Source organism: Rana temporaria, chromosome 7, assembly GCF_905171775.1.
Source record: "Rana temporaria chromosome 7, aRanTem1.1, whole genome shotgun sequence".
NCBI lineage: Eukaryota > Metazoa > Chordata > Amphibia > Anura > Ranidae > Rana > Rana temporaria.
The window spans coordinates 201,627,485-201,652,763 of NC_053495.1; the positions used below are offsets into that span (position 1 = coordinate 201,627,485).

The 25,279-nt window shown below is 48.6% G+C and overlaps 1 protein-coding gene across 6 annotated transcripts in view; it reads right to left on the reverse strand.

Moving 5' to 3' along the window:
- FGGY (FGGY carbohydrate kinase domain containing) overlaps positions 1–25,279 on the reverse strand; it is a 251,413-nt gene that overhangs the window by 91,657 nt on the left and 134,477 nt on the right. For all 6 annotated transcript variants that reach the window (XM_040360822.1, XM_040360823.1, XM_040360825.1 and 3 more), the window contains one exon: positions 19,952–20,055. In XM_040360822.1, the coding sequence (XP_040216756.1) occupies positions 19,952–20,055 (104 nt within the window). The remainder of the gene's footprint in view (positions 1–19,951; positions 20,056–25,279) is intronic.

A 25,279-nucleotide genomic window follows, 5' to 3' on the forward strand; every position in this document is an offset into this window, starting at 1 on the left:
TTATTGATTGGTTTACGCAAAAGTTATAGCATCTACAAAATAGGGGATAGTTTTATGGCATTTTTATTATTATAATTTTTTTACTAGTAATGGCGGCGATCTGCGGTATTTTTATCGTGACTGCGATATTGCGGCGGACACATCGGACACTTTTGGCACTATTTTGGGACCACTGGAGTAGATTCAGGTAGCAATTACGCCTGCGTATCCATAGATACGCAGCGTAATTGCTAAGTAACGCCGGCGTATCGACTTTTCTGTATTCGGAAAGCTCGATACGCCGACTGTAGCCTAAGATACGACTGGCATAAGGCTCTGATGCCATCGTATCTTAGGCTGCATTCATACGATGGCCGCTAGGTGGCGTTCCCGTAGTGGTCAGCGTAGATTATGCAAATTGCATACTCACGCCGATTCACAAACGTACGCGCGCCCGGCGTTCGAGTTTTACGTCGTTTGCGTTCATCGATTTCTGCGTAAGGCTGCTCCTGCTATTAGGAGGCGCAGCCAATGGTAAGTATACACGTCGTTCCCGCGTCGCGATTTTCGAAATTTACGTTGTTTGCGTAAGTGAATCGTGAATGGCGCTGGACGCCATTTACGTTTACATCGAAGCAAATGACGTCCTTGCGACGTCATTTACCGCAATGCACGTCGGAAAATTTTCCCGACGGAGCATGCACAGTACGTTCGGCGCGGGAACGCGCCTAATTTAAATGATCCACGCCCCCTACGGGATCATTTAAATTACGCACGCTTACGTCGGACACTTTTATGAAACGCCCCCGCAAATTACTGGGCAAATGCTTCGTGAATGAAGCGTAGCTCAAGTAATTTACAGAGGCGTAGCGTAAAAACGGTACGCTGCGCATCCGTAGTAGTGCGCGCCCCTACCTGAATCTACCCCACTGTCATTTATACAGCGATCAGTGGTATAAAAATGCATTGACTACTGTATAAATGTGACTGGCAGCGAAGGGGTTAACCACTAGGGGTGCGATCAAGGGTTTAAGTGTGTCCTAGGGCAGTGATGGTGAACCTTGGCACCCCCAGATGTTTTGGAACTACATTTCCCATGATGCTCTACTACACTGCAGAGTGCAGGAGCATTATGGGAAATGTAGTTCCAAAAGATCTGGGGTGCCAAGGTTCACCATCACTGTCCTAGGGAGTGATTCTAACTGTGGGGGGGATGGGCTGCAAGTGACACGACAGATCACTGTCCTGTCACTAGACAGAACAGAGAGATGCCTTGTTTACATAGGCATCTCCCTGTTCTGCAGCTCCGTGAGATGATTGCGGGCCACCGGCGGACATTGAGTCCGCAGGTTCCCGTAGTCACGCTTACGAAGCTTGCGGCGGGCGCCCACTAGGTGGCAGATTCAAAGCAACCTACAGGTACATTACTTTGCCTGCTTGTGCCATTCTGCCAACGTATATAGTCGTGAGGCAGTGGGCAAGTGGTTAATGGCATCCCAGTCCTAGCCCATAGGGTTCAATTATGAGTTGGCTCTAGGCTTTGTGAGGCCTTAGGCAAAACTTGACATGGGGCCCCCACTCACACCCATGATGGGAAAAATAATTCAAGGACAAGGGCCTCTTCCACACAACCCTGACCGGTGGTTGTGGGGGTCTGCTGGCAGGGGGCTTATCAGAATCTGGAAGCCCCCCCTCCAGATCCTGCTCCCTTGTGACGTCATTGACTGAGGGCATGCTGGGTCATTGACGTCACAAGGGGTGGTGTCACCGATATTCACTGGTTGTTAGGGACGCTGGCGGCCCCGCTCCTGAGTCAGGCCTCTTAACGCGTTAAGATCCCCGTCCCTCAAAACTGGGGTAATGCATAGGGTAAGTTAGGCGGCCGTGAGGCCCCCTGTAAGTGCAAGGCCTTAGGCGACCGTCTAATTTGCCTAATTAAAGAGCCGCCTCTGGCTATAACAGCTTCAACTCTTCTGGGAAGGCCGTCCACAAGGTTTAGGAGGGTGTCTATGGGAATGTTTGACCATTCTTCCAGAAGGTTACATTTTGCGTCTTCATGGCCTGAACTTGACTCTACAGCAGGTGGGAGGAGATATGGAGGATATGGGACATCCCTGGATGGGCTGCTTGAGAACGGGGGGGGGGAGGGGTTTGTAGGTGGGGGCACTAAGGCCCAGATTCACAAAGGAGATACGACGGAGTATCTCAGATACGCCGTCGTATCTCTGTTTCTATCTATGCGCCTGATTCATTCAGTTACGCATAGATATCCATAAGATCCGACAGGTGTAATTGTTTTACACTGTCGGATATTAGGATGCAATACCGCGGCCGCCGCTGGGGGGAGTTTGCGTCGTAAACCAGCGTCGGGTATGCAAATTAGGAGTTACGGCGATCCACAACGGTTTTTCGCGTTCGCTACGTCGCCGCTAGTCTAGTTTCCCGTCGCAAAGTTAGTCGTCGTTTTTGGTGCCTTAACTTTACACAGCCCACGTATGTGCTGTATAAAGTATGGCCGTCGTTCCCGCGTCGAAATTTAAAAATTCACGTCGTCTGCGTAAGACGTCCGGGAATACGAAAATACGCTACGCACGTCGCCGTTCGAAAAAATGACGGCACTTCGCGCAAAGCTCGGCGGGAAATTCAAAAGGGAGCATGCGCAGTAGGTCCGGCGCGGGAGCGCGCCTAATTTAAATGGCACACGCCCCTTTGAATTACGCGGGCTTACGCCGGAGGCCGCGGGGCGTAGGTTTTCATTGCAAGTGCTTTGTGAATCAGGCACTTGCGATGAAAACTTGCGGCGGTGTAACGTATCTACGATACGTTACGCCGCCGCAGTTCTACGTGAATCTGGCCCTAAGACTTTATGGAAGATGAGGGAAAACTCGGCCTAAAAGGCCCCTCCCTGGGGTATCTATCGGTGGTGAACTCGCACAATAGAATATTTCTCTCCGGAGACCAATGTGAGTCTAATGTGCCTCGCTCGAGCCTCCGAGAGGTTCTCCGGGGTCGGGGGATAAATGGTGCCGTGTCGTTTTTTTGCTTGGCTCGGCATTTTTTTTTTTTTACAGATCCTTAGAGAAAAAAGAAGAAGAATACAATTCAATTAGAGAGATGGCTGCAATTATAAACACTGGAGGAAAATGCATTACCTTCCAGTGAGGCCAATAGAGAGGCCGCGTCCTCAATGTAAACTCTCAGCCTAACTATTTACATTAAAACATGTGCCCGCCGGGGGGAGAGAGAGGATCATCGGGGAGGCCATATACAGCCAATATCCCAATATCCCAGACTGGGAATGGCTCCGACCATCGGAAATGTGTGCGCCGATCGGAAATGTGTGCGCCCACCAGAAATCTGTGCGGCCTTCATACATACATGAGCGCGACCAGTGGTGGCGCGTCCATAGTGGGCGCAGGAGCACCGCCCCCCCCCCTCTCCTGCGCACGTCAATCAACAATAGATAAATTCATGCATTGCACAAATCTATCTATTGTCGCCGCTGCCGCCCCCTATTCAGGTGCCCGACCCCTTGCCGAGCGCCGGCCATCTGATTTACAGCGGCGGGGGTGTTTTGGAGGTGCCTGATTGGGCTCTAATAGGCTTCCAAACTGGTAAACAGCGGGCGCAATGCTGTGCCTTCGCTCCTTACTCAGTGTTGTGTTAGCGAAGCGAATATATCAATTTCCTAACACTGACCTGCCTCTCAGCCAATCGGGTGCACCGGGTCTGGTTACCTGTCACCCGATTGGCTGAAGCAACAGGCGCTGTGATTGGATGCCTATCAGACGGGGAACAGGACGGGAGAAGACATTGAGGACTCTGAGCCTGGAGGACAGTGCCGTGACCCGAGACAGGTAAGTGCAGGCGGGCAGCATTTGATGGGGCAAACTGGCGGCAATTGATGGGGCAAACTGGCGGCAATTGATGGGGCACACTGGCAGCAATTGTTGGGCACACTGGCAGCAATTGATGGGGCACACTGGCAGCAATTGTTGGGCAGACTGGCAGCAATTGATGGGGCACACTGGCAGCAATTGAGCATACTGGCAGCAATTGATGGGCACACTGACAGCAATTGATGGGGCACACTGGCAGCAATTGTTGGTCACACTGGCAGCAATTGATGGGGCACATTGGCAGCAATTGAGCATACTGGCAGCAATTGATGGGGCACACTGGCAGCAACTGATGGGGCACACTGGCAGCAATTGATGGGCACACTGACAGCAATTGATGGGGCACACTGACAGCAATTGATGGGGCACACTGGCAGCAATTGATCATACTGGCAGCAATTGATGGGGCACACTGGCAGCAACTGATGGGGCACAGTGGTGACAATTGATGGGGCACACTGGCAGCAATTGATGGGCACAGTGGCAGCAATTGATGGGGCACACTGGCGGGAAATTGATGGGGCACACTTGAGGCAATTGATGGGGCACACTGGCGGCAATTGATGGGCACACACTGGCAGAAATGGATGGACACACACTGGCAGTAATTGATGGGGCACACTGGCAGCAATTGATGGGTACACTGGCAGCAATTGATTGGGCACACTGGCAGTAATTGATTGGGCACACTGGCAGTAATTGATGGGGCACACTGGCGGCAATTGATGGGGCAAACTGGCTGCATTTGATGGGTACACTGGCGGCAATTGATGGGCACACACTGGCAGCAATTGATGGGACACACTGGCAGCGATTGATGGGGCACAGTGGCAGCAATTGATGGGGAACACTGGCAGCAATTGATAGGAACACTGGCAGCAATTGATGGGGCACACTGGCAGCAATTAATAGGCACACTGGCAGCAATTGATGGGGCACACTGGCAGCAATTAATAGGCACACTGGCAGCAATTGATGGGGCACACTGACAGCAATTAATAGGCACACTGGCAGCAATTGATGGGGCACACTGGCAGCAATTATTAGGCACACTGGCAGCAATTGATAGGCACACTGGCAGTAATTGATGGTTACAGTGGCTGCGTTTGATGGCACAGTGGTGGCAATTTATGGGTACAGTGGCTGCGTTTGATGGCCACAGTGGATGCGTTTGATGGGCACAGTGGCTGCAATTGATGGGGCACACTGGCAGCAATTGATGGGGCACACTGGCATCAATTGATGGGGCACACTGGCAGCAATTGATAGGAACACTGGCAGCAATTGATGGGGCACACTGGCAGCAATTGATAGGAACACTGGCAGCAATTGATGGGGCACACTGGTGGCAATTGATGGGGCAAACTGGCTGCATTTGATGGGTACACTGGCGGCAATTGATGGGCACACACTGGCAGCAATTGATGGGACACACTGGCAGCGATTGATGGGGCACAGTGGCAGCAATTGATGGGGCACACTGGCAGCAATTGATAGGAACACTGGCAGCAATTGATGGGGCACACTGGCAGCAATTGATAGGAACACTGGCAGCAATTGATGGGGCACACTGGCAGCAATTAATAGGCACACTGGCAGCAATTGATGGGGCACACTGGCAGCAATTAATAGGCAAACTGGCAGCAATTGATGGGGCACACTGACAGCAATTAATAGGCACACTGGCAGCAATTGATGGGGCACACTGGCAGCAATTATTAGGCACACTGGCAGCAATTGATAGGCACACTGGCAGTAATTGATGGTTACAGTAGCTGCGTTTGATGACACAGTGGTGGCAATTTATGGGTACAGTGGCTGCGTTTGATGGGCACAGTGGATGCGTTTGATGGGCACAGTGGCTGTGCTTGATGGGCACAGTGGCTGCGCTTGATGGGCACAGTGGCTGCGCTTGATGGGCACAGTGGATGCGCTCCCCCCCCCCCCAAAAAATAAAAAATTTGAGCACCAGCCGCCACTGCTCAAGATTAATATTAACATTTTAGCACGAAAAAAATGCCCAGACGGTAAAACATCCATTTGCGCGGTGCGACTTGGCCCTTCCCGTCACACCGCACTAATCTCCCTCTCATGTATCATTTACGAGACGGGCGGCGAGCGCGGGACGCGCAGGAAGCTGATTACAGGAGCCTCTGCTGGTAATTCTCAGCAGCTTTCTCAGAAAACCAGAGCAGAAAAAAAAAAAGAGAAAACGTAGCGAGATGTTTTTCTTTCAAAGTACGTGGCGCGCGCAGCAAACCGTACGGAAGGCTTCCCCCCCGGCCACGTGACGCGCAGGAATAACTCTGAGCCCGCCGATCGCGTCCGCTGACCTATTCCAGTTACAATATCTGAGTAATTCCCGGAGAGAACGGATCGACCTGAAGTCCACCGAGCGAGAAGCTCAGTTTCAGGCCGTTACGGCGCGGGGCGTGCGCGCGTCTGATTGCGTCTGATCGCTGGGATTCCTGGAGTGACTGTGCGGCGAGCGATTCGTCTGCTGGACGGCTGGAATCCGGCGTGCCGTTAATATTGGGGCATTCGGTTACAGAACACTCAGACTATTACCGGGCTGAGCTGCCCGCCGTGTGCCGGGACGGGGAAATAGGAAACCTAAAGAGGAATTCTAATGGGTGAACTCTGTTTAACCCCTTCCCTACCCGGCATTTTTACCCCCTTCCTGCCCAGGCCAATTTTCAGCTTTCAGTGCTGTCACACTTTGATTGACAATTGCGCAGACATGTGACATAATTTTATCATTTCTTTTCACACAAATAGAGATTTCTTTTGCTGGGATTTAATCACCGCAGAGTTTTCATTTTTTTTGCTAAACAAACAAAAAAAACAGAAAATGTTGAAAAAACGATTTTTTTCATAGTTTATTATAAAAATGTTCTCCTTCGCTGATGGGCGCTGATGAGGAGGCAGTGATGGGCACGGATAGGTGACACTGATGGGCACTGAGAGGCGACACTGATGCGCACTGATAAGGTGGCACTGATAGGTGACACTGATGGGCGACACTGATGGGCACGGATAAGCGACACTGATGGGCACTGATGAGGTGGCACTGATGGGCGATACTGATAGGTGACAGTGATAGGCACAGATAAGCGACACTGATGGGCACTGAGAGGCGACACTGATGGGCACTGATGAGGTGGCAGTGATGGGCACTGATAGGTGACACTGATGTGCACTGATAGGCAGTACTGATGAGGTGTCACTGATAGGTGACACTGATGTGCACTGATAGGCAGTACTGATGAGGTGTCACTGATAGGCGACACTGATGGGCACTGATGAGGTGGCACTGATAGGTGACACTGATAGGCGACACTGAAGGGCACTGATAGGCGTCACTGATGGGCACTGATAGGCGACACTGACGGGCACTGATAGGCGTCACTGATGGGCACTGATAGGTGACACTGATAGGGATAGGGAGAGTCCACCTGCAAGGTGATATTCTAGTTTCAGATGGAGTCAGTCCCTGATTTCTTCTATATCTAAGATGTCCCAATAGTGAGATCTCCCCGTCACCATTCTGGCTCTGCTTCTGTCTTCCTGAACTCAGCACAGGGATGGTGGGAACCTCTCATAATGGGCACAGCGGGTGTGCAGACCCGGGAACTCAGCACAGGGATGGTGGGAACCCCTCATAATGGGCACAGCGGGTGTGCAGACCCGGAAACTCAGCACAGGGATGGTGGGAATCCCTTATAATGGGCACAGCGGGTGTACAGACCCGGGAACTCAGCACAGGGATGGTGGGAATCCCTTATAATGGGCACAGCGGGTGTACAGACCCGGGAACTCAGCACAGGGATGGTGGGAATCCCTTATAATGGGCACAGCGGGTGTACAGACCCGGGAACTCAGCACAGGGATGGTGGGAACCCCTCATAATGGGCACAGCGGGTGTACAGACCCGGGAACTCAGCACAGGGATGGTGGGAACCCCTCATAATGGGCACAGCGGGTGTACAGACCCGGGGATCCAGGGATGGTGGGAACCCCTTAGTACCCACCAAACATTGGGGTCCCGTTCAGAAATCACTGTTCCCTAGTCAGTGGTCAGCAGAAAGGCCGGAGAGCCGCTGTGGTCGCTGTGTGACGGGTCCAGACGGAGGGAGCGGGTGACGCCCGGGCAGACTGATCCGGATCACGTTACAAGAGACGGATTGTCTTCCCTGCCCTGTCTGCACCCGAAGATAGATGAAGGCGAGACTGGCATGGATGCCAATGGTGCTTCCCCACCCCCGCCGGAGCTCAGACTCCGACAGACACACCAATCCCGTGTCACTCGCTCTAAATTCCGGACCTAAAGAGGACCTGTCACCTCATTACAATGCTTCATGGCGGCCGCCGCACACGTAATGATTTGTCGCCTGAGGTCACCATCTTCTCCGATTCCAAAGGTGAATTTATACCGAATCCTATAGAGATCCACGTGGTTGTAGCCCTCATAATCTGCCAGCGTCATCAGTACAGTGACAGTGCATATTTCTAGCACTGATTAAGTGTCAGTTAGTGTCCGATTGCCTGCCGCAATATCATATTCCTGCTATAAAGTCGTATTTGTCATTTTTAAATCAATGAAAAATATTCGACCGGCACAGGAAATAGTCTAAAAACATTTCAAATTGACAGGACATTCCTAGGATAGTGAGCACACTCTAGTGGCCAAATGTGATATTTTTCTGTTTGAATTAAGTGATAAACATTCGACCGGCACAGGAAATAGTCTAAAAACATTCCCCATTCGCACAGAACGAATGTACCTGCACTTTGACTTCATGATGGACATACAGGCCCGGATTCTGAAAAGAGATACGCCGGCGCATATCTATGCGCCTGATTCTTAGAATCAGTGGCCCAGATTCAAAAAGCAATTGCGCCTGCGTAACCATAGTTACGCAGCGCAATTGCTTACTTGCCCCGGCGTAACGACTTCTCCTGATTCAGGAACCTCGTTACGCCGACTGCAGCCTAAGATATGCGTGGCATAAGGCTCTTATGCCCTCATATCTTAGGCTGCATTCTTACGCAGGCCGCTAGGTGGCGTTCCCGTTGTGTATCAGCGTATAGTATGCAAATTGCATACTCACGCCGATTCACTACCCTACGCGAGCCCTGTGTACGCAGTTTACGTCGTTTGCGTACGTCGGATTTTTGCGTAAGGCTGCCCCTTCTATAGCAGGGGCAGCCAATGCTACGTATACCCGTCGTTCCCGCGTCGCGAAATTGGAAATTTACGTTGTTTGCGTAAGTGAATCATGAATGGCGCTGGACGCCATTCACGTTCACTTTGAAGCAAATGACGTCCTTGCGACGTCATTTACCGCAATGCACGTCGGGAAAGTTTCCCGACGGAGCATGCGCACTACGCTCGGCGTGGAAACGCGCCTAATTTAAATGATTCCCGCCCCCTATGGGATCATTTAAATTGCGCGCACTTACGCCGTGCATTTTGCCGGAGCGCCCACGCAATTTACGGAGCTACTGCTCCATGAATCGAGGGTAGCGCAGAAAATGTGCGGGGGCGCAGGGCAAAAACGGTGCCCTGCGCCTACGTAAAAACTGTGCAAATGTTACTGAATCTACCCCACTTACGCATAAATAAGCATTAGATCCGACAGGCGTAAGGCTCTTACGCCGTCGGATCTTAAATGCATTTTTTTTTTTGGCCGCTAGGTGTCGCCAACGTCGTTTTCCCCCCCCCCGAGTATGCAAATTAGCGAGATACGCGAATTCCCGAACGTACGCGCGGCCGACGCAGTGAAGTTACGACGTTTACGTTAGGCTTGTCCCGGCGTAAAGTTGCCCCTGGGTCTATGAGGCGCAGCAAATGTTAAGTATGGCCGTCGTTCCAGCGTCGAAATTTGAAAATTTACGTCGTTTGCGTAAGTCGTCCGTGAAGGGGTCCGGACGCCATTTACGTTCACGTCGAAACCAATGACGTCCTTTGCGACATCATTTGGAGCAATGCACCCTGGGATATTCTTCGGACGGCGCATGCGCATTAGGTTCGGCGCGGGAACGCGCCTAATTTAAATGCTATACGCCCCCTACCCGCCTAATTTTGCTCTTAAATGTCCTTATTTCTTCTGAGAAATCCTCACTTCCTGTTCTTCTGTCTGTAACTCTACACAGTAATGCGAGGCTTTCTCCCTGGTGTGGAGTGTCGTGCTCGCCCCCTCCCTTGGACAACAGGAGAGTCAGGACGCCCACTAACACACAGCTCCTTTCTCTATCTGCAACGTAGAGAGCGTCCTGACTCTCCTGTAGTCCAAGGGAGGGAGCGAGCACGACACTCCACACAGTAATGCAAGGCTTTCTCCCTGGTGTGGAGTGTCGTGCTCGCCCCCTCCCTTGGACTAAAGGAGAGTCAGGGCGCTCTCTAAGTTGCAGATAGAGAAAGGAGCTGTGTGTTAGTGATTGTCCTGACTCTCCTGTAGCCCAAGGGAGGGGGCGAGCACGACACTCCACACCAGGGAGAAAGCCTTGCATTACTGTGTTACAGACAGAAGAACAGGAAGTGAGGATTTCTCAGAAGAAATAAGGACATTTAAAAGCAAAATGGAAGGATGAGGTAAGTGAAGGAGGACTGCACTAAGGTAAAGGAAGCTATTTAGGGGGGAAAAATTGCCTTTACAACCCCTTTAAATCAATAGGACACTCCTATGATACTTGGTGCCATCTAGTGGCCAAATTCAGTAGGTTCCATTTTAAATGAATGAAAAACATTTGACTCAGAAAAGAAATAGTCTAACGACATTTGTTTTTTTCCCCATTCACACAGAACGAATGTAGATTACCTTTCACTGGGCGAATTGCACCGCACTTTTTTTTTTACAAATACACAACAATGAAGTTACCAAAAAAGATAACATATAACCTAGTGGAGTTAGAAGGACTAGAAGCTCCTGCTTGCTGGGACTTGTAGTTCTGCAACAGCCTCGGGTTGCAAAACTCAGGTCTGCCCAAGCGCTCCTCCCCTCTGCTTAACGTTCCCGGCATTTTTTTTTTTTTCCTGACAACTCGCTGTTTTTCTTCGCTCCAAACCACAACAAAGTGGAGCGAGACTTCACAGAGCCCCCACCCTCCCCCGCAGACACAAAGCTCCCTCTGTGCTCCGCCATGGGAACTCGCTTTACCTGCTAAAAATATAAAGCGCTCCCAACACCGGCCCGACCGCAAAGCTGAGCCGCCGCATTAAAGCCGCCACGTTAATTTGTCTCCTCCCCGTCGTTATGGTCCCTGGGAAAGAATAACCCAGCGGTGATTACCTGCTGATTAAATGCTGATTAACTGAGCCGAGCGCAAAGAAAAATAATCGTTAAAAATCATTTCTCTCCCCCCCCCTGCCCAGAATAGCTACAACATGTACAGGTGTTATGGTGGCCCCGCCCCCCCCGAAAATAGAGGGAAAACCAGACGTGTCTCCCGGGCTCATCTGTGTTATAAAGGGGAACTCCGGCCTTCCCTTCAGTCTTCCACAGTACCGCCTCCTCTCCTGGACTGACATGGCTTACTGCGATTTCACTGCACACTGCGAGCTTCTCACAGGATACCAGGGACTATTTAATTAACTACATGCCGACCAGCCGCCGGCGTCCTACAGCGGCAGGTCTGGTCTTTCCTGCGCGAGAGCGCGTAGTATAACGTCGGCTCTCGTAGCGGCCACTAGGGGCGCACGCGCCCCCCGCTCGCTCCTGACTCCCACGCGCGTGCCGGGCGGTCGCGATCACCGCCGGGCACCCGCGATCGCTCGTTACAGAGCGGGGACCGGGAGCTGTTTGTGTAAACACACAGCTCCCGGTCCTGTTAGGGGAGAAATGCTGATCTTCTGTTCATACAATGTAGGAACAGCGATCAGTCATTTCCCCTAGTGAGGCCACCCCCCCTACAGTTAGAACACACCCAAGGAACATACTTAACCCCTTCCCTGCCAGTGGCATTTTTATAGTAATCCAATGCATTTTTATAGCACTGATCACTATAAAAATGCCAATGGTCCCAAAAATGTGTCAAAAGTGTCCGAAGTGTCCGCCATAATGTCGCAGTACCGAAAAAAAAACGCTGATCGCCGCCATTACTAGTAAAAAAAAAAAAAAAAAATGTCATAAAACTATCCCCTATTTTGTAGACGCTATAACTTTTGCGCAAACCAACCGATAAACGATTATTGCGATTTTTTTTACCAAAAATATGTAGAAGAATACGTATCGGCCTAAACTGAGGAAAAAAAATGTTTATATATGTTTTTGGGGATATTTATTACAGCAAAAAGGAAAAAATATTGCATTTTTTTCAAAATTGTCGCTCTATTTTTGTTTATAGCGCAAAAAATAAAAACCGCAGAGGTGATCAAATACCACCAAAAGAAAGTTCTATTTGTGGGGAAAAAAGGACGCCAATTTTGTTTGGGAGCCACGTCGCACGACCGCGCAATTGTCTGTTAAAGCGACGCAGTGCCGAATCGCAAAAAGTGCTCTGGTCTTTGACCAGCAATATGGTGCGGGGGTTAAGTGGTTAAAGCTTCAGATTTAAAGCTTAACTCTAGGACATGCAAATAATATCTAAATCCATTCATCCTGTGTATTCTTCTTGAATCTTGGTGTGATTTATGTATTTCTTCCAGATCCAGTGTGAGACTTTTCCCAAAGACCGCTCACTGCTGCTCTCCCTCCTTTGTGCAGGGTGACTGGTCTTGTCTCCGCCCCTCCTGTAGCTTCCTGCAGGCCTCCTGTAGCGGGTGGAGCCTGCAGAGCCCCTCCCACAGCTCTACACTGCCTCCTTTGTGCAGGGTGACTGGTCTTGACTCCGCCCCCTCCTGTAGCTTCCTGCAGGCCTCCTGTAGCGGGTGGAGCCTGCAGAGCCCCTCCCACAGCTCTACACTGCCTCCTTTGTGCAGGGTGACTGGTCTCGTTTCCGCCCCCTCCTGTAGTTTCCTACAGGCCGCCTGTAGCGGGTGGAGTCTGCAGAGCCCCTCCCACAGCTTTGCTCTCCCTCCTTATACAGGGTGACTGGCAGTGGCGGTGCGTCTATAGAGGGCGCCGGAGCACCACCCCCTCTGGCTCTCGCACCGCCACTGATTACACTGGCCCAGATTCAAGTAGAATTGCGCGATATTTGCGGGGGAGCAGGGCAACGATTTTGCACCGCGCCCCCGCAAATATTTTGCGCTGCCCTCGATTCACGGAGCAGTAGCTCTGTGAATTGCGAGGGCGCGCCGGCAAATTTGCCCGGTGTAAGCGCGCGCAAGTTAAATGATCCCGCCGGGGGCGGGAATCATTTAAATTAGGCGCGCTCCCACGCCGAGCGTACAGCGCATGCTCCGTCGGGAAACTTTCCCTACGTGCATTGCGGCAAATGGCAAATGGCAAATGACGCAAGGACGTCATTTGCTTCTAAGTGAACGTGAATGGCGTCCAGCGCCATTCACGTTTCACTTACGCAAACGCCGCGAAATTCAAATTTCACGGCGCGGGAAGGCCAGCTATACTTTAGCATTGGCTGCCTCTACTATTAGAAGGGGCAGCCTTGTGCTAAAAGTAGCCGTACGGAAACTCCGTACCTGGCTTGCGCGGGGCCCGCGCAAGCTTGTGAATCAGTGGAAGTATGCAATTTGCATACTACACGCTGATCACAATGGGAGCGCCCCCTAGCGGCCCCCGCAAGAATGCAGCCTAAAATCTGCGAGGCATAAGAGCCTTATGCCGCGCAGATTTTAGCCTGCAGTCGGTGTAACGAGGTTCCTGAATCAGGAGCACTCGTTACACCGGAGCAAGTAAGCACTTGCGCTGCGTAACTTATGGTTGCGCGGGCGCAAGTGCTTCTTGAATCTGGGCCAGTAACATAGATTTGCGATGCTCATGCATATGTATGTCATCAAAACGTACTGTATATGAAATGTCAGAGATCGGGTTTGTATCCCCATTGGTTCCTTGGGTTCATTGGTTCACATACACAGATGATGTGAGTGCGCAGAGGGAGCGCGCCGCCCGCTACCCTTCCCCTTACCCTCTATGCGAGAAGTGAATCAACCCCCTATACATCATAAGCAAGTTATGTTCTTGTAAACCAGCAGACTGTATTTTGGCCGAGACCCCGGTGTTTAGGCCAAGCCAAATACGTTCGCTCTTATTTTGTGCCACCCAACATCCCTCCCCTCCCCCCTCCTCCTCCGTTCCCTAATTACTGCCAACATTCACAATGTAAACTCAAACTGGCAATAAGCTGGCACGCTGCGCGGTTTGCGTCCACCTGTGCGAACGCAAAGTCCCGTCTGATCTGTGCAACGGAGAACAGATTTACTGCTATTAACCCCGACATCCAATCAGAATCAAACACGTCTAGGCCGAGAGATGAGGATAAAAATCAACCAAATTTTTACTTATAATGCGTGAAAGTGAACGCAAATATTTGTTTTTTAACCGGTTAACAACCAGCTCACGAGTATATAGTCATATATATATATATCACTGGGCAACGTGACGTATATTTCCGTCACTTTGAATTTCCCGGCGTGCGGGCGTGCGCCCCTGCCGCGCGCTCCATGACAGTGCCCGCGGGACCCGTGGACTCGATGTCCACCGGGCTCCTGCGATCGGGTCACAGAGGCCAGTGTAAACAAGGCATCTCCCCATTCTGCCTAGTGACAGGACACTGATCGTCTGTTCCCTCTCATTGGGAGAAGTGATCAGTGTCGTGTCACAGTAAGCCACGCCCCTCTAACAGTTAGAATCACTCCCTAGGACATACTTAACCCCTTCCTAGCCCCCTAGTGGTTAACCCCTTCCCTGCCAGTCACATTTATACAGTAACCAGTGCATTTTCATAGCACTGATCGCTGTATAAATGACAATGGCCCCAAAATAGCGTCAAAAGTGTCTGATGTGTCCGCCATAATGTCGCAGTCACAATAAAAATCGCAGATTGTCACCATTACTAGTAAAAAAAAAAATATTAATAAAAATGACATAAATCTATCCCCTATTTTGTCATTTACCAAAAATATGTAGAAGAATACGTATCGGCCTAAACTGAGGAAAAAATCGTTTTTTTATATATTTTTGGGGATATTTATTACAGAAAAAATAATAAAATATTGTTTTTTTTTTTCAAAATTGACGCTCTATTTTTGTTTATAGCGCAAAAAATAAAAACCGCAGAGGTGATCAAATACCACCAAAAGAAAGCTCTATTTTTGGGGGAAAAAATACGTCAGTTTTGTTTGGAAGTCCTGTCGCACGACCGCGCAATTGTCAGTTAAAGCGACGAAGTGCCGGAATCACAAAAAGTGGCCTGGTCATTTGGCAGCCAAATGGTCCGGGGCTGAAGTGGTTACTTTGTACATCCAGGTGGATTATATATATTTTTTTTTTTTTTTTCAGTACGAATTGGGCTTATTTTTTGGTAGTAAATGATAATGGATATCTCCTAATTTATTAATATATATATATATATATATATATATATATATAGATAGATATATATAGATATATATACACACACATTTTTTAAAATTAAAAGATTTTTTTTAATATTTTGATCAGGGTTTTAAAAAAAAAAAGTAGTTTTACTGTGTATATATATATATATATATATATATATATATATATATATATATATATATGAGAGAGAGAGAGAGAGAGAGAGAGAGAGAGAGAGAGAGAGAGAGAGAGAGAGAGAGAGAGAGAGAGAGAGAGAGAGAGAGAGAGAGAGAGAGAGAGGTATATATACTGTGGGGCAGATCCACAGAGCGAGTACTCCGGCGTATCTACTGATACGCCGGCGTACTTTCAAATTTCCCGCGTCATATCGTTGTTTTGAATCCTCAAAACAAGATACGACGGCATCTGGGTTAGATCCGACAGGCGTACGGCTTCGTACGCCTTTGGATCTAAGATGCAATTCTTCGGCGTCCGCTGGGTGGCGTTCCCTTCGTTTTCCGCGTTGAGTATGCAAATTAGCTATTTCCGACGATCCACGAACGTACGAGCGGCCGGCGCATTCCTTTACGTCGTCTCTAGTCGGCTTTTTTCAGCGTATAGTTAAAGCTGCTATTTTGTGGCGTACTCAATGTTAAGTATGGCCGTCGTTCCCGCGTATAATTTTAATTTTTTCGCGTAAGTCGTTTTGTGAATCGGGATGGACGTAATTTACGTCCAGGTCAAAACCAATGACGTCCTTGCGACGTCATTTAGCGCAATGCACGGCGGGAAATTTAGGGACGGCGCATGCGCAGTTCGTTCGGCGCGGGGACGCGCTTTGTTTAAATGAAACACGCCCTCCTACTCGCCCATTTGAATTAGGCGCCGTTACGCCGCGAGAGATACACTACGCCGCCGTAACTTACGGCGCGAATTCTTTGTGGATTCGAAGCTGACAAAAGTAAGTTACAGCGGCGTAGCGTATTTCACATACGCTGCGCCCATCTAATTGTATGTGGATCTGCCCCGTAATATATATGATTTATTTTTTACTGTAGTAAGTCCTTCCTTTTTTTTTTAAACCTGATCAAAAAATTCATCTTTTCATTACCGTATTTATCGCGGTATAACGCGCTCCCGCGTATACCGCGCACCCCTAAAGTGACCCCCAATCCTGTGGAAAAAAAGTTATTTTTGTACTTACAGTTTTGGTGTCTTGTGCGGCGTCCATCGGCGGCCTCGTCGGGTCCGGCATCCTTCTGCGGCTTCGTGTGTCCTTCTGCGGCTTCGGTGTCCTTCTGCGGCGGGTCCGGTGTCCTCTTCGACGGGTCCGGTGTCCTCTTCGGCGGGTCCGGTGTCTTCTTCGGCGGGTCCGGAGTCCTTCGGCGGCGTCCTCCCCGCTCGTTTCCCGCGCCCAGTTTTGAATACTGCGCCAGCATATACCGAGCGCAGTACACTCGGGCAGGCTCGGCAACTGTCGCGCTCACGTCCTGTACGTCCAGGACGTGACCGCGGAAGAAGCCGAGACTGGCCGAATATACCCGAGTGTACTGCGCTCGGTATATGTCGGCGCAGTATTCAAAACTCGGCGCGGGAAAGCGGGTATCGGCGTATATCGCGCACCCACGATTTTGCCCTGATTTTCAGGGCAAAAAATACGCCGATAAATACGGTATATATATATATATATATATATATATATATATATATATATATATATATATATATATATATATATATATATATAAATAAAGATTCATTTTTTTTATTTTGATCAGGATTTTTAAAAGATGAATAATATAGAAAATAAATAAATAAGTATATATATGTTATATATATATTTTTTTACTGTAAAACTCCTTTACAATAAAAAAAAAAACATGATCAAAATGTAAAAAAGAAAAATAATCTTTTAATTTTGTGTAACTGTTTTTATCTATAGTTTACAGATAAGAAAAAAATAATAATATTTATCTGCAAAAACCAACATATAAAATATAATGTAAGCACTTTTTTATCGGAAATATATATACGTTTTCACCGCCCCCCCGCAGCGGAGATGTAAAAAGTTCTCTGGCCCATAAGGGGTGTGGGGGTCGGAGAGCTGAAGTACTTGGATTATATACAGTTGACTTTTGAAATAAACATCATCATTGGGAAAAGCCGCCATTCTCCCCCGAAAAGCCAGACATTGACCAAACATCCGTCTCGCCGGGGGGGAACAGCGATCTTTTCACGTTGTGTAATCAAGGTTTGGGCCCAGATGCGCGGCGTGATGGTGTCTGAATGGTGGAATCCATAGGTTATGTTACAGCCTATTAATAGGCCACGGTCTGCCCTGTACAAATAGCCGGGCACTCGCAGCCAATGGCGGCGCGTTCCGCACGGCCAGCGCCAAATCCTGGTATTGATGGATGTAATACCGGCAATTACAATTAGCAAAGCATTAAAAGTCACGCTTCTGTGAGCCTCGGTCATGTCTGGCGGGTGGATTCCAGAACAAGTGGTCTTCTCTACCGGGCCAAACAAGACGAAAAACTCCGACACCTACGACGTGCGGGAAGGGTCAATGTCACGCCGCCGCCGCGCTGATTGCCGCACTTGCTGTGCGCAAACATCGTCTGACAGCGCCCCCCGGAGCTCGTAAGGATCAGAGCCCGAGGGGTCGCTCTAAAAACATCTGATGAACTGGGATACCTTACATTGAAATCTGATATAAGTTACTTAGGGCCAGATTCACAGCGGAGATACGACGGAGTATCTCAGACACGCCGTCGTATCTCTCAGAGTATCTATGCGACGGATTCATAGAATCAGTTACGCATAGATATCCATAAGATCCGACAGGTGTAATTGTTTTACACTGTCGGATCTTAGGATGCAATACCGCGGCCGCCGCTGGGGGGAGTTTGCGTCGTAAACCAGCGTCGGGTATGCAAATTAGGAGTTACGGTGATCCACGACGGTTTTTCGCGTTCGCTACGTCGCTGCTAGTCTAGTTTCCCGTCGCAAATTTAGTCGTCGTTTTGGGTGCCCTAACTTTACACAGCCCACGTATGTGCTGTATAAAGTATGGCCGTCGTTCCCGCGTCGAAATTTAAAAATTCACGTTGTTTGCGCAAGACGTCCGGGAATACGGAAGTACGCTACGCACGTCGCCGTTCGAAAAAATGACGTCAGTTCGCGCAAAGCACGGCGGGAATTTCAGAACGGAGCATGCGCAGTAGGTCCGGCACGGGAGCGCGCCTAATTTAAATGGCACACGCCCCTTTGAATTACGCGGGCTTACGCCGGAGGCCGCCAGCGTAGGTTTTCATTGCAAGTGCTTTGTGAATCAGGCACTTGCGATGAAAACTTGCGGCGGTGTAACGTATCTACGGTACGTTACGCCGCCGCACTTCTACGTGAATCTGGCCCAAAGTTTTTAGATGTTGCGGAAACCGTTTTGTAATAAGGTAAATAAGGGGTTAAATCTCAATACATTTCATGTCATATCAGTTGTATGTCCTGATTGTTCTCTGCTGCAACAAAGTAACACTTACAGGTTTTGTCCCTCCCCCAGGCTGTGATTGGACAGTGAAAGGAGGAGCAGAGGACTGGTGAGCTCATCTCTCTGCTCTCTCCCTCCTATCAACATGCACATAAACTGGTTGGCGCCTTGTGCTCAGGGCAGCCATCAGGGGGGGGTACAGGCAGTACACCTGTAAGGGGCCCAGATGGCAACCCCCCCTTTTTTTGTAAGGGGCCTGAAGGTCCTCAGGGCCCCGGGTTGCAAACCCCCCTCCTTTTTTTATATATATATATATATATTTTTTTTTTTAATATATTTTTTTGTTTTTATTAAAGGGCCCAGAGGTCCCCATGGCACCGGATGACAACCCCCCCCCTTTTTTTTTAAAATAAAAACAAATTAAAAAATGTCTATATATGTTTTTTTATTTCTTTTTTCTTTTTATTAAAGGGCCCAGAAAAAAAAAATATGTAGAACAATACGTATCAGCCTAAACTGAGGGAAAAAAAATGTTTTAAAAAGAAAAAAAAATGGATATTTATTATAGCAAAAAGTAAAAAATATTGTGTTTTTTCCCAAAAATTGTCGCTCTATTTTTGTTTATAGCGCAGTAAATAAAAACCGCAGAGGTGATCAAATGCCACCAAAAGAAAACTCTATTTGTGGGAAAAAAATTTCAAAAATGTCATTTGGGTGCATCGTCGCACGACCGCGCAATTGTCATTCAAAATGCGACAGCCGCTGAAAGCTGAAAAATGGCCTGGGCAGGAAGGGGGTGAAAGTGCCCGGTAGGCAAGTGGTTAAAAAATATATATTTTTGTTCCCTTAGCATTTCTCTTTTCTTAAAATGAAATGAAAACTCTCCGGGTCACTTAGGGATGTCTGGAGCTTCTGTACGTCGCGCCCCGTCCAGATATTAATAGAGATGAGACATAAATAAAAAACACACAATTTTCACGGGCCGCTGACGTGAAGACGGCGTTCAGTGCGGCCGTGGCGACCTCAAAACACACACACACAGCGCAATTCATAAAGCGGGACTGCGAGGAGAAGACCGAGAGGGGTGAACTGAGGACAGGCAGAGCGCACAATGACAGCCAGGAGATATCGGAGATACTAACCGCCATGTGACAAGACGACGTTCCGCAGATCAGGGCCAGCCGCGACATGATTGGCTCCTTTTCACAGGGGAGATGGTGTCCCGTCACGTCTGCGCCGATTACTCCTGATTGAGAAGAAACAAAACAGGGAGAAGGATTACAACGGCACAACACACCAAACTATTCCCTCCAACTGTGTCACGTTGTATCTACCATTAATGATGAAGTGTGGTCTGCTTATTGTGTTCTTTGTGTTCCTCCTTTGCCCCCTTTTCAACATGAAGCCTTTTTATTTCATTATATGTCCTATTTAGACCCAGTGATGTCATCACTGATTCCTGAGGTCCACAGAGGTCCTGATTCCTCTATATAGATCTTTATATCACTAGAGGGGTCACCAGCAGGGGGAAGGAGGTCCTGATTCCTCTATATAGATCTTTATATCACTAGAGGGGTCACCAGCAGGGGGAAGGAGGTCCTGATTCCTCCATATAGATCTTTATATCACTAGAGGGGTCACCAGCAGGGGGAAGGAGGTCCTGATTCCTCCATATAGATCTTTATATCACTAGAGGGGTCACCAGCAGGAGGAAGGAGGTCCTGATTCCTCTATATAGATCTTTATATCACTAGAGGGGTCACCAGCAGGAGGAAGGAGGTCCTGATTCCTCTATATAGATCTTTATATCACTAGAGGGATCACCAGCAGGAGGAAGGAGGTCCTGATTCCTCTATATAGATCTTTATAACACTAGAGGGATCACCAGAAGGAGGAAGGAGGTCCTGATTCCTAGACATGTAACGAATCTGAAAAAAATATATAACGAAATTCGAATGCATTTGGATACATTGCGAAGCGAGTTGGTAAGAAAGGAGGCGGCCGCCGTGTCCTTCACAACTGTGAGCAGAATGTAAACAAAACAAATGCCGGTTTATCCCCCCCCACCCCCAAATCCATACTAGGCCCTTCAGGTCTGGTATGGATTTTATAGGGAACCCCACACCAAAATTTGAAAAAAAAAAATGGTATGAGGTCCCCCCAGAAATCCATACTAGGCCCTTATTCGAGCATGCAGCCCAGCTGGTTAGGAAAGACAGGGAACAAGCAAGCTCGCCCCATTAACCAAACAAGGCAACAGGCCCTCAACATGGGGAGGTGTGGGTGCTTTGTAGAAAAGGGGGTCTCCCCCCCAAAGCACCTTGTCTCAATGTTGATGAGGACAAGGGCCCCTTCCCCACAACCCTGGCCCGGTGGTTGTGGGAGTCTGCGGGCAGGGGATCTCATCGGAATCTGGAAGCCCCCCCGAATAACAGGTAAACATGGGGGTGGCATCATCCGGTGACGTCACTGGATGACGCTACCCCCATGTTTACCTGTCATTCAGTGTGTGAAGGGACACGGGAGCGGACGTGGCAGTTTTTTTTTTGTGTGTCAGAGCTAGGCTCAGCCCTTCCTTCTCTGAGCTCAGCTGTCAGCTAATTGCCAGCTCCTATCTCTCCACAATGACTCACCTGTTGATGATCCTGCTTGTCAGTCCTGCCTACTTAATCCATCCAGCTCACTTGCTCTCTGCCTTCGCCTTGGTCAACATCACAGAGACTTTCTCCTGCGTTCCTGTTGAAGACTTTGCTTGGCTGACGTTCCTTCTGGCTCCTGATCCTGCTTGCTGTTCTACTACGTTCATCTCTGGTACTATGACATTTAGCTTGGCTGACTATCCGATCGGGTTCCTGAACTCTGGCTATGTTTTGACTACGCTTACTCTGTTTATCTTTTTATCATTATTAAACAAGTGTGATTGAACTGTACTTCTGTCTCGGTCTGATTCATGGTTTCTGACGTTTTGTACAGGTCGGTGGCCGGTGTTTGACATTGGATCTACTTTAAGGGACATTTATTTTTAATAAAGAACTTGTCAAGAACTGTGTGTGTTCTTTTTTTTACTTTTGACACTTTTTTTTACCCCCTACTCCTTCAGATGGGGGGGTTAGGTGGGATCTGGTGGTACATTTGGCCACTTGATGGTGCATAGGATTTACCTATGATACTTGTCACCATCTAGTGGCCAAATTAGGTATTTTCTGTTTTAAATCAATGAACAACATTAGACCAGCACAGGAAATAACCTTAAATGCTTGAGGGGGGTTGTCCATTTGCACAGAACATTGTATACACTCTTTCAATGGGCAAGCTGCTATGCAATTTTTTTATAAATATATCCATATGTGAATTTAAACATGTTTGGGATAAACATAGGGCCAGATTCACAGACAGCGGCGTATGTTTGAGCGGGCGCAGCGCATCTCATATGCGCTACGCCGACGTAACATAGAGATGCAAGACCAGTATTCACAAAGCACTTGCTCCCTAAGTTACGGCGGCGTAGCGTAAATGGGCCGGCGTAAGCGCACCTGATTCAAATTTGGAAGGTAGTGGGCGTGTTCTATTAAAATTAACCGTGACCCCATGTAAATGAATGGCCGAACGAACGGCGCATGCGCGCGCATGCTCAGAATCACGTCGCCTATACTCCCTAAGATACGACAGCTCAATGCGTACGATGTGAACGTAACCTACGCACAGCCCCATTCACGTACGACTTACGCAAACGACGTAAAATATGACTGCTGTTCCGACGTCCATACCCTAACATGACTTACCCCTGCTTTATGAGGGATAACTTTACGCCGGACGTACGCCTTACGTAAACGGCGTAGCTTACTGCGACGGGCGCAAGTACATTCGTGATTCGGCATATCTAGGTCATTTACATATTCTACGCGTAAATCAATGGAAGCGCCCCTAGCGGCCAGCGTAAATATGCGCCCAAGATACGACGGCGTAGGAGACTTACGTTGGTCGGATGGAGCCAGAATTAAGGCGTATCTGGTTTTAAGAATACGGCGCATAGATACGACGGCGTATCCTAGAACTTACGCCGCGTATAAGAAGATACGTCGGCGTAAGTCGTTCGAGAATCTGACCCATAGTCTCTATACATAAAAAATAAAAAAAACATAAAAATGAACCACTTGGTCTTTTTGCCATCTACGCTTCTGCAGCGAAGAATATTGCGCCCGTACAATGCTGGGATCAAACGTTAACGAGCCCAGCTGTGTAAGCACTGCCTTTTATAACCACCAATTAAATGGAAGAGTCAGTGCCGCGCACAGCTGTGGCGAAAATACCTGATTAACTGCGACGCAGGCCCAAGACACAGCTGCTCGCTCGCGCCGTGCACAGACTATAGGTTCAGTGTGTACCTGCCGCTTTATGTTATTGGAAAATGATTGTAATTTAGCCGTTTCCTGAGCCTGTCAGCACCTTCTCTGCCTGAGCCGACCTCAAACTTTTCCGCGGGTCCCGGGGGGGTTCCCCCCAAACACTGCAATCATTGAAGGGCATTCCCACGTATGCTTCAGGCCGGTCCTGAATTTCTACAAAGGAATCCGACAGCCTGAAATCACCATCAGTTTGGGAATATAAATATCTTTTTCAGCCATTATGTTTTAAAGGGGGCTGTTAGAGCTAAATGTTTCAAATTGCTTCCAGTGAGTGTTTTGTGTTTGTACTGTATGTATTATGATTGTATAAATATATATATATACACACACATATATATACAGTAAAACCTTGGATTGCAAGCGTAATTCGTTCCAGAAACATGCTTGTAATCCATAGCACTTGTATATCAAAGCGAATTTCCCCATAAGAAATAATGGAAACTCAGATGATTCGTTCCACAACCATTTATTCATAAATCCTTCAGTTTATAGTCCATATAAAAAGATTATAGCAATGTGATGGGTTGTGTAACCATGAAAATGTCCATCCACAAATGGAAGCCTCCACAAGGGGATTAGAAGCAAAATCCAGCAGGAGCTCCAGAGTATAAAAGAGAAGAGAGGCGCCTCTTAGTGTAGCAAGAAGTTGCTAAATGCTGTACCTTCATTAACCACTTCCATACCAGGCACTTACGCACCTTCCTGCCCAAGCCAATTTTCAGCGCTGTCGCACTTTGAATGACAATTGCGTGGTCATGCAACACTGTACCCAAACTATTTTTTTATCATTTTGTTCCCACAAATAGAGCTTTCTTTTGGTGGTATTTGATCACCTCTGCGATTTTTATTTTTTGCGCAAAAAAGACAGACAATTTTGAAAAAAAAAAAAAGTTTTTATTTTTTTCTGTTAATTTTTTTGGTAAACAAGTAAGTTTTCTACTTCGATTACGGGCACCGATGAGGTGGCACTGATGGGCACCGATGAGGTGGCACTGATGGGCACCGGTGAGGGGGTACTGATGGGCACCGGTGAGGCGGCACTGATAGGCAGCGCTGGTATGCAGCACTGATGGGCACTCATAGGCGGCACTGATGGGTACTCCTAGGTGGCACTGATGGGCACTCCTAGGCGGCACTGATGGGCACTCCTAGGCGGCACTGATGGGCACTCATAGGCGGCACAGATGGGAACTCATGGATGGCACTTATGGGTGGCACTGATGGGTATTAATGGGTGGCACAGATGGGCACTGATAGGTGGGCACTGGGCATGGATGGACACTGTGGGGTGGCACTGATGGACACTGTGGGGTGGCACTGATGGACACTGAGGGGGTGGCACTGATGGACACTGAGGGGGTGGCACTGATGGACACTGAGGGGTCCATGTTGCCAGTCAGTGCCCATTTGTGGGCACTGATTGGCATCTATTCCTTTTTTTTTTTTTACTGCCCTTTTTTTATTGCCCTTTTTTTTTTCTGCCTTTCCCTGGTGGTGCAGGGTGGGCTTCCCTGGTGGTCCAGTGTTGGCATCCGAGGGGGGACTGCACTGATAAACAATCAACACGAACCCCCCCTGTCAGGAGAGCCGCCGATCGGCTCTCCTATACTCGCGTCTGTCAGACACGAGTGAGGAAGATACATCAACGGCTCTTTCCTGTTTACATCGTGATCAGCCGTGATTGGACACGGCTGATCACGTGGTAAAGAGCCTCCGCTGGAGGCTCTTTACCGAGATCGGAGATGCAGGGTGTCAGACTGACACCCCGCATCATTGATCGCCGCGCTGACGGGGCGCGCCGGCATGAAATCCTGCAGGACGTCAATTGTCCATTGACTGGGCGGAAAGTGGTTAAATGTAACCATATTGCTACACATAGCAGTGCCTCTCTTCTCTTTTATACTCAGTTGTAACAAGTCACTTGTATATCAAGTCAAATTTTATTAAAAAATGTTCTGAATGTCTGAAGAAATGACACTTTGTATCTACAATGTTGTGTAGTGAGTGTACAGCTTGTATAACAGAGTACATTTTCTGTCCCCTCAAAATAACTCAACACACAGC